Raw genomic sequence first — 14,086 nt, forward strand, 5'->3', positions numbered from 1 at the left:
AGCAGCAGGACACCGGTAGGAGCTTCTACATGATGGGGGGGTCGGGAGCCTGTGGGGGTGCGAGCGGTCCTTCAGGGTGGGGGTGCGGGTGGGAGTGCGTGTGAGCGGTCCTTCGGGGTGGGGGTGCGAGTGGTCCTGCGGGGGGGGGGGAATCGGACGTCGGGGAGGGGGCATCAGGCTTTCAGGGTGGGGACAGGACTTCAAGGGGGAGAGGAGAGTCGGGGCGGGCGAAAGGAGAGTTGGGCTGCGACGGGAGAGTCGGGCAGCATGCGCGGTATATGGGTGTGCGCGGTATATAAAAATTTCTGTACATAAATTTGGTTTTTCGCGCGCTATACCCGTGTGCGCATTTTACACGGGTGCGCGTTATCTACGTGGAAATACGGTACTTAATTCCCTTCTATCATTATCTAAATTTGTTATAATTATATATTTCTACCTTTACCTCTAACCATTTTAACTTGGAAATCTCATTCCATTTTTAGTTAATTGTATTGAAAGAAAATATTTCAATTAATATTATGAAATCTTCAATGTATAATATCATATTATTCAACTTCATATTATAAATTCTTTAATGAGAAAAAATATAAGTATATTAGTACAACTTTTATTTGAATCTATTAAAAATAGTTTAATCCTTCATAGACAGGTTAATTAATCCCCTTATATTCTATATCTAATTGATTATTATTTAATATCATCAATGAATTAATACTTTCTCTTCCATCTTTAAACTTTTTAAATTTAATTCCATTTAAATTATACATTTCCCCTAACTATCATAATGATTAAAGCCTACTTTTTTTAACCAAATTACATCATGTATTATATAAATATGTTGTAAAATCCATTCCAATTAATAAATTGTTATTCAAAGTCTCAACAATTTGATCCAAAACTTTGTATATATATATATATATATATATATATACTTCTAACATTCCTCCATTATCTAGAGTCCTATGTAAAGAAACACTTGAACTTTTAATTCTTATAATAAAATATCTTAATAAAGAATCCCTTCAATAAATTTAACTTTCCAAATAAACTATCCCTCTGTATGCAGTCAAACCATATAATTGTTCTTTAATATTTCAAATTTAACTTTTCAAATTTTCTTAATCCTTTACTCATATGTTTTCCCTCTTTATATTTTAAGCACATCCTATTAATTTTATTTTGACAATTCTCTTCAGTAAGGAATATTCATTCAATGATATCCAATCCATTGATGATCCTCTTATATATTGTATTTATCGTTTAATCTCCGGTCTGACTTCTTGTTTATGACATTTGCAGTTATTAAAAACGCAACCCATACTGTTCTTTAAATATCGAAGATAGTACTAACAGAGTTTTGCTTCAGTATGAATTCTTTTTCCCTTGTGTTTTGTCAGTACAGTACTGTTATTAAGTTTTTAGCCTTCTTTCTACTAACAGATGATATTTCCTTGTATTCAGTAAGAAGCACCATGTCCAACCCTATCTTTCCTCGGACACCGAAGATTTTCCTCATGTCTTGTCAGTACAGTATTGTATTCATGTCATTAGTCATTTTCTTCTTACATATGGTATTTCCTTGTAGTCAATAAAAGCACCGTTCAAACCCTTCCGTTCCTCAAATACTGAAGATTTTCCCTTGTGTTTTATCAGTACAGTGCTGTAATCCAGTCTTTAGCCTTTTTCTTCTTACAGATGATATTTCCTTGTAGTCAATTAAAGCACCGTTCAAATCATTCCATTCCTCAGATACTGAAGATTTTCCATCAAGTTTTGTTAATACAGTGCTATAAACAAGTCTTAGCCTTTTTCTTCTTACATATATTTCCTTGTAGTCAGTAAAAGCGCTATCAAACCATACTGTTCCTCAGATACCGAAGATCAGACATTTCCAATTGATCACTGATCTAATTTGTAGCAGGACTTCACAGCTTATCTTCAAATGTCACAATCCATACTGTTCCCAATGTTCATCGATTAGTTTTAAAATCTAAATTTATTTTAAATACTATTGTCAATCTATATCTAAATTCTAGCTTAATTAATAATTTATTTCCAACCCTTCTCATTAATTCCTTCCTTTCAAATAATGCCTTATTAATATTCTTGTCTGTGCTATTTCTATTTTTTTTTTTTTTTTAAATCACAAATTCATTGGTTCCTTTTGTTGGTTGAGGAATTCTATAAGTTCTTCTGGCTCTTCAAATTGGTAGGTCTTATTATCAATTGTAATCTTCATTATTGCAGGGTACATAAGACCATCCTTGCTCCTAACTCCTTTAGTTTATGTCTTAATTATAGGAATTTTTTCCATTTTTCTGCAGTAGCTTTAGCAAAATCAGGAATAAAAATTAATTTTGCCCCTTTATATTGTATTTCATTATTAGCTTTGGCCAAATTTTAAATTTCTATAGCTTGCTGGAATCTCATTACTCTAAATATTAACAGCCTTGGAATCCCTCGTGTATTTGACTCTACAGGGATTCTATGAGCCCTCTCTATCTCTAACGGATATCGTGGGCTTAGTGGCATTAATTTAGGTATAATTCCTTCTAGAAAAGAAATTGTATCTTTCCCCTCCAATCCTTCCGGTAAATTTAAAACTCTCAAATTGTTCCTTCTATACCTGTTTTCCATATTTTCAATTCTTTTTTCCATATGTTGAATTGACTTATGATCAATCTTACACTGCATCAGTTTCGTCTGCTTTTTCCATTCTCTCTTCGATTTGCACTGCCCATTTTCTTAGCAATGTTGGCTACTTCCTCTTTTATTTCCAGCATTATAATTTTCAGCTCTGATATAATGCCTGCGTTGTCTGTAGCCTCTTCCGGCGGTAATGGCACTCTAGAGGGAGTCATCAGATCAGCTTTAATCCTCTTCGCGTTTCCTCCCATAAATGCCGATTCACTTTTTGTTTGACGCGCTGAGGACATTCTGGTAAGTTTTCTGCTTCAAAAATGGACGAGTTAACTAATCTTTTGTACCGTAATACATCAAAGGCTTTACAGAGCTCGCTGATTAAGCTTCCACCATGTTAGGCTTCCAAGCCATGCCCCAGAGAGCTGGACTTCTGAGAATGCTTTAAAATTGAATAAAGAAAAAACTAAGTTTTTGCTAGTAGGTAAGTTGAGTAACCCCAGTTTTACATTAGAGGTCAGCATAAAGATGCTAGATGTCTTAAATATTATTTTGACAGCTGAATTACAGATAAATGCTTTAGTAAAAAAAAGTCTTTTATACTTTTAAGGAAATGAATCTGCTTTCACAATTAGACTATTGTAATATCCTATATGTGTTGGATTCATAAATTTCTTCTGAGAAAGCTTCAAACTATACAAAATACGTTCTCAGGATTTCTGCAGCTGGCATTGTGCTTGTTGCAGGTTTCTGGGTCTCGCAGCTTCTTAAGTAGAAACCGACATTTCAGCCATCATGCTGTGGCTTTCTTCAGGGTACTCTGTGAAGTCTGCAATTTGTCTTTGTAAACAGTGGGTCCACTGACCTGATTGGGAACAGGGCAGTCCATTGGTCACCAATTTGAATTTTGGTGGGAAAATCAGTTGGTCTCTTATCCCATAGAATGGAAAGGTCTCTGGTGAGTTTAACAATGTTCTTCCCGTGAAGCTGGGCCCATTTGAACTACTCTGTTAATAAATATTAGAGGGTCACTCCATTGCTCATAGAGCTTCATCGGCTGCCAATTGAAGGCTTGAACCAAATTCAAGTTATGCATAATGGTATTTAAGATATTTCATGGGAGGGCAACATTACATATGATGGAATTAATAAACTTACCAAAAGGAACTGAGACCAAATTCTTATGTACTACAATGCTTTTGATTTTTCCATATCCTAAAGGGTTGCACTATAAGAGTGTTTTTGGATTGAGTTTCAATTATCAAGGTGCTGTTGGATGAAATTATTTACGCCCCTCCCTTCCCAGATTAGAATGATATAGAATTATTTGACTTTTAGATAGGTTTTAAAATAATTTTTCTTTAAGTATTTAGACATCAAAGTATAGAATTTCTTTTGAATTCACTTGTTATTTTCTCAGGAATGATTCGGGCTCTTTTAACTTGAATCTTTACTGAACTTTTTTAGGTATTTTGTGGAACATGTCATGTAATGTAATGGTATAACAATCCAGTTTTGTCTAATATCAGTCTCTGTGGCAGAGCGAAGCACAAGAACTCAGTAGCACTGGATGGAGGTCCTGGCAGCAGTCACAACTCACCCGTATTTGGAATGTGGACACTTGATGTGCTCACACTCTTTCAGATGAGCCTCAAGGTTCATCTTCAGCAACGGCGGACAGCTGGGATTGTTGGGACACCGGACAGGTCTATAGTCACAGCTCCCCTCATGGTCTCTAACAGAAATAGAAAGCAAAATTAGGGCAATAGGGAGCCACAGAAAATCTGGACTAAGCCTATGAAAGTCAAATTTTGCAAAAAAAGCCACATCAAAGAATATAAGAATGGAATGGATAAGCTTGAATCCATTATTTACTCTTTCAAAGAGAGTAGAAAGACAAGGGGACACTCCATGAAATGACTCAGTTGTACAATTAAAACAGCAGAAAATATTTTTTTTTCGCTCAGTGTATAATTCAGCTCTGGAATTCATTGCTGGAGCAAGTGGTAAAAGCAGTTGACATAGCTGGGTTTATAAAAAGGCTTGGACAAGTCCCTGGAGGAAAAGTCCATAAATGGTTATTAAGATAGACCTGGAGTAAGCCACTGCATATCCTTGGGATTAAGTAGCCAGGAAACTTGTGACCAGGACTGGCTTCTGTTGGAAACAGGATTCTGTGCTAGATGGTCTGACACAGTAGGGCAACTCTTTTGCTCGTATGTTCTAAAGTAGCTACATGGCCCAGGCAGTCACTTAGGAGTTTCAAGACTTGGTATCAACCAATGCCAACGCTCTATACAGAGAACTTTAAATGTATGTGGATAAATAAATCTACTGAAGAAAATTGAACATTTAAATGCAAAATCTATGAGCAGCTATATTCAGTTCAATAGCTTGGGGTAACAAAAACAAAGTCCTGGCCCCGACAAGCTCAGCCAGGGCAGTGGAGGTGGGGGAAGAAGTCCTCTGAAATAGAAGACACTTACTTCCTAGAACTTAGTTTAATAGTGAAGGGGCAGCCGCAGGGATCCACTTCAAAGGCTGGGGGCTTTCCGTTGGCAGCAGGCCGGCAGCCGTATTTACAGTGAATGAAGAGCTCCCCAATTTGTTCAGCTACAGCTATATTATTTACGACCACTGTCAGCTTGGCATTGTCCACTGGGCATTTCTCTAACAGGAGAAAAGAAAAGTTTATGTACATTTTACCTGTTTTTATAGTCTTTTAAGTCAAGCTGTTTATTGGATATATTGCTCTGTTCCTCGTTAGAAGTCTTCGCTGGTGCATGAGAACAACAATCTGGAGTAAGGGATGTGAGGAGAGCAAACAGCCCCCTTAAGTGACCAGAGACTACAGAAAAGTCTGTCCTATGTTTATACAGTTACCCATGGCCGCTTAAGTGCTGAATATCGATTTAAGTGGCTATGTGTTAACCGGGTATTCAAAGCCGGAGCCCGCACAGGTCCCGGCTTTGAATATCTGGGAATAATGAAAGCAGCAGTGAACAAAACACTCACCCCCCAACGACTGAATATAGACACCCCCCTAACTAATAAAAAAATAAGGACTAATTTCATACATTAGCACCCCCTTCTTCAAATCAAGACTGCTCTTTTTACTGGCAGCTCCACAAGATGATTTTCTTTTTTTTTTTTTTTTTTTTAATATTTTTATTGAAGGATCAATGCATACGAGAAGATACCACAAGATGATTTTCAAGAGGAAATTCCCTGTGCAGGTTCTCTTTGAAGATCTAGTAAGTCCAAAGGACCCAAGTAATTAATAAACATACTTAAAAAGAACCTCTGAATGTACTTTTCAGAACTGTTTCCCAGTTCTTAAGAAATGGAAAGGAATTTTTTTCCAGAGGTAAATATCTCTTTCCTTGCAAGAATTCTGACTTAATTTCAAGTACTTTGTGTTACATTGATTAATATTTCAAGACTTTCCAATGGGAAGGAAATCTCAGCTGGTTCCAATTCAATGGCTTAACTTTACTGACATTAAAGACACTTTAGTGACAAAATAACATGACAAAGAAGGAGTCCAGCTCTGCATCAAATATTTCAGACATGCAAATTCTCTCTCTTCTCTTTTCCATTTTTATTTCTTAAAAAGTTCTTAGCCTTGATGAATATTCTTCCATTCCAACCTTTTCCCTCTTCTGAGAGCTTTCAAATGTCAACATGCATGCAAGCTGAGGACTGCTTGCACAAGTTAGTGGCTGAAAATATGACAGCACCTACCTGATGTCAAGGCACATCGCCTACAAAACGTATGCTATGGAGAGAGAGAGAGAGAGAAAAAAAGGGATGAATAACATGATTCGTACTGCCTCCATAAGGAAACACCACTTGGAGGTGTGGTGTGCACTGGTTTAGACCAGTCTCCCTGTGCTGGGTTACAGCTGATCTATGGAGGCTTTCCTTCCTGCTCTACAATTAACCCGTAGGAACAGGAGGCGGCCACAATACTAGGAAAAAGTTTGCACAGTGCAGGTCAGCAACTGGAGAACTTAGAAGCAGAGAAAATGAAATGCTGCTGGGCTACAAATTGCCTCCACTTTGTTTACTACAAAGGAGAGGCAGGTCAGAGTCCAGAAAAGAGGGAAGCAGAAGCCTTCCCCGAGGTTCGACAGACTCCACAGAGAGGTTTATTTCTGGAGAACTCTGCGAAAAATTACCCATAACATTTTAAAATTCTGCATATTCCCCCTCCTTTACAAAGCCATGCTAGCGTCTTTAGCACCAGCCGCAGTGGTAACAGCTCGGATGCATGAATGTCATAGCTGTTACCACGGCAGCCGGCACTAAAAACGCCAGCACGGCTTTGTAAATCATAAAGACCGACTCCTCCCCACCCCACTATCGCTCTACTGCCCAGCAATCATATTCTCCAGCTTCCACCCTCCCCAGCTCTCTCTCCTTCCAAATTAGCTTGAAACCTTTGCTAGGCTTCATCTCCCTTTTTGAACCCTTAATTTTCTCTGCTCCATGGTGGCTACCTCCCAGACTTTATTTTACAAATTTCATGCATTCTGTCCCCAAGCTTTCCTTTTCTGACCCACTAGTACCTGGCCAAAACCCAGCATTCCAGAATCTCAAAGATTAGGAAGATTCCGGAACCCCAAAGAGTATCAACATTCCACCCAGAATCTCCAAAGAGTAGCAAGATTCCAGAATCCCCAGAGTAGCATCATTCCATGCTACCAATCCAGGGCAAGCAATGGCTTCCCCCATGTCTTTCTCAATAACAGACTATGGACTTTTCCTCCAGGAACTTGTCCAAACCTTTCTTAAAACCAGCTACACTATCTGGAAATTCAATGTCAGTGCCCAGACATGGTCTGGCAATGAATTTTCAGGCTTAACACAGGCGGCAATCAGCAAAACGCTCAATGCTGTTGGCTTAAAATTGGGATCTAAGTTCTCAAATAAACTAAACTACACCTCCAAATTTCTTCCTCTTATCCCTTCTTCAGGACACACAACTCCAGCTTGCTCTCTGTTCCACTTCTCTCAGCAGGCCCAGGTTTGCTCTATCTCCTCTCCTCCTTGGTACAAACAACTACCGTGTTTCCCTGCAAATAAAACACTGTCATATTAATTTGGGGTCCATAAAAGGCACTAGGTCTTATTTTTGGGGATGTCATATTTTTTCATGTAATGATCATCTCTCCCTTCCTCTCCTCCACCCCAATTCTTCCTATTTACTTTCTCTCCCCCCTCCCCTCTCATCCATCCCCCTGTGCAGCTTCTATCCCTCCCTCCCTCCCATGTAGTATCTTTCTATCTCCCACCGCCCGTCACTGCGCACCCCCCCTCACTCACCCCTGCTGACCCATCTCTCCCTTCCATCCAAACTGCAAGACAGGAATACCTTATAACAGCGTCGGCAACAATCTACACAGGCTGCTTCGCGGCCTTCTATCTCCCGGACGTTCCTCTGCCGCGTTGCTGATGACATCATTAGTGATGCGACAGAGGAACACCCAGGAGATAGAAGGCCGCGAAGCAGCCTGTGTAGATTGCTGCCGACGCTGTTATAAGGTATTCCTGTCTCACGGTTCAAGTGGGAGGGAGAGATGGATCAGCGGGGGGCAGAGCGGCAGGCGGGGAAAGTAATGCTGCAGCTGGTGACTAGGGCTTATTTTCGGGGAAACACGGTAGCATGCTCTCTTCACAATCCCCCACGTTCTGTGGCACAGTCCCCTAGCTTTCTCTCGGTTCCCCCTATGCCTTTTAGCACACAACCCCAACTTTCTGAAAATCAATCATCTTTGGAGCTGAATCAGCAAGAGCTTCAAGGAAAGGATACATTTAAATATTACTTTTAAGTGGAGGGTTTGATTTTTCTATGCCTAACCCTCTTTCCTAGGGACATTCTATGGACATGCAGCTACAGGCATTTCCAAGTTTGGAGGCATTGATTATCACAAAAAAAGAACGCCAGCTCGATGAGTACGGTATGTTAAATTTGAGGAAAGATTTCTACAGGATGAACGAGGGGTAGCTAAAACTGAAGAGAAACTTTAGCATTAGCATATTATTTGCCATACAAGGTTCATAACAAAGTGTTACATAAGTCTGATGCCAAGGGAAGGGTGAGGAAGAGAAAAGAATAATACTGAGAATATTGCAAGCTAAAGATAAGTTTGCTACTTAAGTCTTCAATTGTATGTGAATACAGTGAATTGAGGCACGCAGCGTTATAAAAGGATAAATATCAACTAAAGCAGTAGTGTCGGGGTTCTCCCCTGTTATTGCCTTTGAGTCTCTGAGCATTAGTTTCACTACTAGCTGATACCTTTTCAAAGTATTTAGTTTCAACTCCTACAAGAGTGATTCTCTATTGGATATGTAATACTGAGAATATAGCATAAGAACAAGAGTTATCCTTTTTTTTTTTTTAAATATCTTTATTCGTTTTTACATTATGCAAACAAGTGTACAATAATTCAAGTCATACTATACATTCTTCACTTGAAACTCTACATTCATTTTATACCATAAACTATCTCCCCTCCCTCCCTTTCCATATATTACCCCTCATAATGTCATAAAACCCACCCATCCCTCCTCCCCCCTACATATATTTAATGGGGATAAATATAATTATTTATTTATTATAATACTCAATTAATGGTCTCCACACCTCTTTAAATTTCTTATAATAACCTCTCTTGATTGCCAATGTTTTTTCCATTTCATACACCTGACAAACCGAACTCCACCAGAAACAATAATTCAATCCTCTATAGTCTTTCCAGTTATGTGTTATATGTTGGATGGCAACTCCTGTTAAAATCATTAACAGTTTGTTATTATTTGATGAAATTTGACTTTTGGCCCTCATAGACATTCCAAACAAAACTGTGTCATATGATAGGGCCACAGGATTCTCTAACATACAATTTATTTGACCCCAGATCAATTTCCAAAAATTATTAATAAAAGGACAATAAAATAATAAATGATCTAGAGTTCCAGCCTCAAGATGACAATGCCAACATCTATTAGACTTAGAGCAATCCAATTTTTGTAAGCGAACAGGGGTCCAGAGTGCTCTATGCAACAGGAAAAACCATGTTTGCCTCATAGACGCAGACATTGTACATCTTATCCTCCAAGACCAAATACGTGGCCATTGAGATGCATTAATTTGATGCTTAATCTCAATGCTCCAAATATCTCTAAGTACAGTCCTTGGTTTTTTATTTAAATATCCAGATAATGTTTTATACCACTGTGCGGCCTGGTGACCCATAAAATCTGCCTGGAAGCATAAGAATTCTAGAGTAAAATGAGTATTTAAAGACTTCCATTCAGGGAACCCTGCCTGAATAGCCTGCTTCAATTGCAACCACTTATAACTTTGTTTTTTATTAAGTCCAAATTTATGTTGCAATTGTGAAAACTCCAGCAGCTTACCATCATTAATAACATCATCTAAAGTACGTATTCCTGCTTCAATCCAATCCTTCCAGACAATCATAAAACCGCCTATTTGTATCTTGGAGTTCAGCCATATATTTTGACAAGTAGATTTTTGAATAGTAATAGGAGTTAAGTTGTTTACATACTTTAATGTTGTCCATGTGTCCATTAATATCCTATTAGTTTTCCTTATTCTAGGCATTTTAATGCTAAGCAGATGACGAAGCCTGATAGGAGACATGAGCTGCCACTCCAACCATAACCAATCTGGAAGCTTCTCCATGAGTTCTGGGAGGACCCAATACATACCTTGGCGCAATATATAGGATTGATGAAACCTATAAAAATTTGGAAAATTTACCCCTCCCTCCTCAATTGGTTTTTGTAAAGTCACTAGAGCAATTCTTACAGCTTTACCCAGCCAAATAAATTTACTAAGAATATTATTTAACTTTTTGTAAAAAGACCCCTGAAAAAAAACTGGTATCATTCCCATTTGATAACAAACCACAGGCAATATCATCATTTTGACAGTTTGAACTCTTCCCCACCAAGATAAATGTAAAGGATTCCATTGCTCACATAACTCTGTTACTTTTTGCAATAAACTTTTTTCATTCATTATAATTGTCTCATCAAGCGTGTTTTTTATCCATATACCTAAGTATTTTATTCCTTCTTCTTTCCAAATAAAAGGTAATGAGTCAAATAATCCTTTTGTGCAATGCACATTTAAAGGAAGAACTTCTGATTTAGTCCAATTTATTTTATATCCTGAAAACTTTCCAAATCTTTCAATCAAAACCAATAAATTTGGAATGGTTGTTTCCGGATTCCTCAAATGAAGTAATATATCATCCGCATATGCAGAAACTTTATATTCTTTATCTTTATGCGGTATACCCTGTATCTCCTCCTCTTGTTGAATAGCTAATAATAAGGGTTCAAGCACTATATCAAAAAGTAAAGGAGACAAAGGACATCCCTGTCTAACTCCCCTTTGCAATTTAAAACAATCAGAAAAATTATTATTGATATATAATCTAGCAACAGGAGAGCTATACAGAGTTTTAATCATTTGTATAAATCCCGAACCAATACCAAACCACTCCATGGCCTGATACATAAATGTCCATTCCACACGATCAAAAGCTTTCTCTGCATCTAGAGACACAGAAAAAGCCGGATCTCCAATTTCTTTTGTTAAATATAACATTTGCAATGCCAATCTGGTGTTATTAGAAGAGTGTCTCTGAGCAACAAACCCTGTTTGATGCATACCAACTATGTGAGGAAGAGCTTTTGCCAAACGTGTAGCCAAAAGTTTGGCTAATAATTTACCATCTACATTTATCAATGAAATAGGCCTGTAATTTGAAACCAACATGGGATCTTTATTTGGCTTCGGCAAAACAATAGTTAATGATTCTGCCATAGTGCCTGATATACAACCTTTCTTTAGTTGATTCTGATATAAATTTAATAAATGAGGTAAAAGAGTATTTTGAAATGCTTTATAAAACTCTACCGTAAAACCATCACCACCTGGAGCGGTCCCTACTCTAAGAGATTTCAATGCTGTTTGTAATTCTTGTAAAGATATTGGATTTTCCAAACTTCTCTTTATATGATCAGGAATCTTCGGACCTTCAATATTATTTAAAAACACTATACCATCTTTTTCTTTATTTAAATAAGACTCAGAAGAATACAGGTTTTTATAATAATTTAAAAACTGTTTTAAAATAGGACCAATCTGAAAATGAGTTTCACCTTTTTCATCTTTTATTGCATTCAATTTCATCTTTCTTTTTTTCACTTTAAGATAATTAGCCAATAATCTTCCCGCCTTATTTGAACTACCATAATACAAAGCTTGCTGACATAATATTTTTTTTAGCCAAATTAGAAGAAATCTCATTATATTTATATTTTGCTTTTAATAAAGTTTGCAACGTAGAATTCTCCCACTTATTAATCAATTTTAATTCTAAATCTTTTATTTCGTGTTCCAGTTCCGTAAATTGCTTATTTAATTGTTTTTTAGAATAAGCTGAAAATGATATAATTTGCCCTCTCATCGTTGCTTTAAAAGCATCCCATATTATTTCTGTAGATATTTCCTCTGTAATATTATTTTGAAAATATTCATCCATTTTTAATTGAAATTCTTCACAAAATTTTGGATATGCAAGCAATGCATTATTAAATCTCCATACAGGCCTACCATTATCCGGGTCATTAAAATTTAAAGAAATCCACACTCCTCCATGATCTGATAAAATTATTGGTTCTATAGAGGCTTGTGTAACATCTTGTATTAGCCCATCAGAAACAAGAATATAATCAATTCTAGAAAAAGATTTATGAACATGTGAATAAAACGAAAAATCTCGATCATTAAAATGAAGAATTCTCCATATATCTTTTAAATTGCAAGAATTTATAAAATTATCCAACCCTAAAGATTTTAAAATTTTACTAGGTTTTTTATCCAATAAAGGGTCCACAACAGCATTAAAATCTCCTGCTACTATCAAATTATTAGCAGCCAGTGGTAAAATTATTGGTTGTAGAGTTTTAAAATATTCAATTTGATTCGAATTAGGTACGTACACTTAAATAGCGCCACAGTATTATTGCCCATACTCATGTTCACATGCACCCATCTTCCTAATTTATCTGCTTTCACCATATTAAATCCTGCTGAACATTTTTTATTTATTAAAATTGCTACCCCAGCTTTTTTCCCCACTGCCGGTGCAAAAAAGCAATCTCTCACCCAATTACCAATTAGCTTTTTTGATTCATCTCCATTAAGGTGAGTCTCCTGTATGAAATAGACATCCGCATTTTGTTTTTTTAAATATAGCAATACTTTTTTCCTTTTTATCGGGTGGTTGAGACCATTAACATTTATTGAAAAAATTTTTAAAGTCATTATATCAAATCAAAACAATAATCAATAATATTCTTCACATCAATATTATAACCTCTTTTCCCCTTTTTAAAATTATTATTAGAACCCATCCCCTCCCTTATACCCCTTCCCATATTCTTAATCCCCTCCCCCTCCCATCCCTCCCTTAAATTACTTGCCAACTTTGAAACGAACACCTTGACTAGGCAATAGATAAACTCCCCACAAGCTATATTTATAATTTTAAAACCATTAGCCAGATCATTATCATATTAAAATGAATATCATTTTATCACACAAGACTTCTTTATCAAGGATTACCTCTTTTTTTTTTTTTTTTTCCTTTCCTTTCCCCCATCTCTCATGAACCCTCCCTTCTCTACTCACTCATTTCCATTAAGATATTATTGAAATACATAAATAATCACACCAAATTTTAAAATTACATTCATCCAAACCACATCCATCTTTCATGTCAGATTACATCACATTCCCTCAAGTTAAATATCACTTTTAAATATTATTAAATATATAATGGAAATCTTTTTTCCTAACTTTTCCTATTCAAAAAGTCAATAAATTCCCCAAAACAACAATTTTTATCCCTTTAACATAACCCTCCTAACATTCCATATCCATTTCCACACTAGCATATTTGCTACCCTTTTAATTTCCACTCCATTCACAACATTTTCTTATATCATATGCTTTATATTATAACATCCAAACTTTCCTACATCCTTCGCTTTTACCAAAACTTCTAATTAATTTTTTTTTTTAATCTCCTCGTATATCCACCATTATTTATATTAAGTTCAGACCAATTTTTATCCCAAACAACAATATTATGACTCTTGTTGCATTAATAGATTTGCAATTTTAAAACTATAGTCCATACATAACAACAAATTTCCTTTTCTTGTAATAAGATGCTATATGTCTCATAAAGTCTCATTTCAAATCTCCTCTTGCTTGCAGATCCATATCAAATTCTATCCTCTCACACTACTGTTTATACATTCTCAGTCTCATCTTTTGATCCACCTTAAATCTCCTTTCCAATTGTTTTGCATAAAGATATTACAATGA

The 14,086-nt window shown here is 36.5% G+C and overlaps 1 protein-coding gene across 4 annotated transcripts in view; it reads right to left on the minus strand.

Moving 5' to 3' along the window:
- The window catches only part of TRAF7 (TNF receptor associated factor 7), an 83,703-nt gene that overhangs the window by 33,185 nt on the left and 36,432 nt on the right, over positions 1 to 14,086 (minus strand). For all 4 annotated transcript variants that reach the window (XM_033914148.1, XM_033914149.1, XM_033914151.1 and 1 more), the window contains 3 exons: positions 6,388 to 6,421; positions 5,130 to 5,313; positions 4,244 to 4,378 (listed from right to left, as the gene is read on the minus strand). In XM_033914148.1, coding sequence (XP_033770039.1) covers positions 4,244 to 4,378; positions 5,130 to 5,313; positions 6,388 to 6,421 — 353 coding nt within the window. The remainder of the gene's footprint in view (positions 1 to 4,243; positions 4,379 to 5,129; positions 5,314 to 6,387; positions 6,422 to 14,086) is intronic.

This window comes from Geotrypetes seraphini, chromosome 11, assembly GCF_902459505.1.
Source record: "Geotrypetes seraphini chromosome 11, aGeoSer1.1, whole genome shotgun sequence".
In the NCBI taxonomy this organism is placed as follows: Eukaryota; Metazoa; Chordata; class Amphibia; order Gymnophiona; family Dermophiidae; genus Geotrypetes; species Geotrypetes seraphini.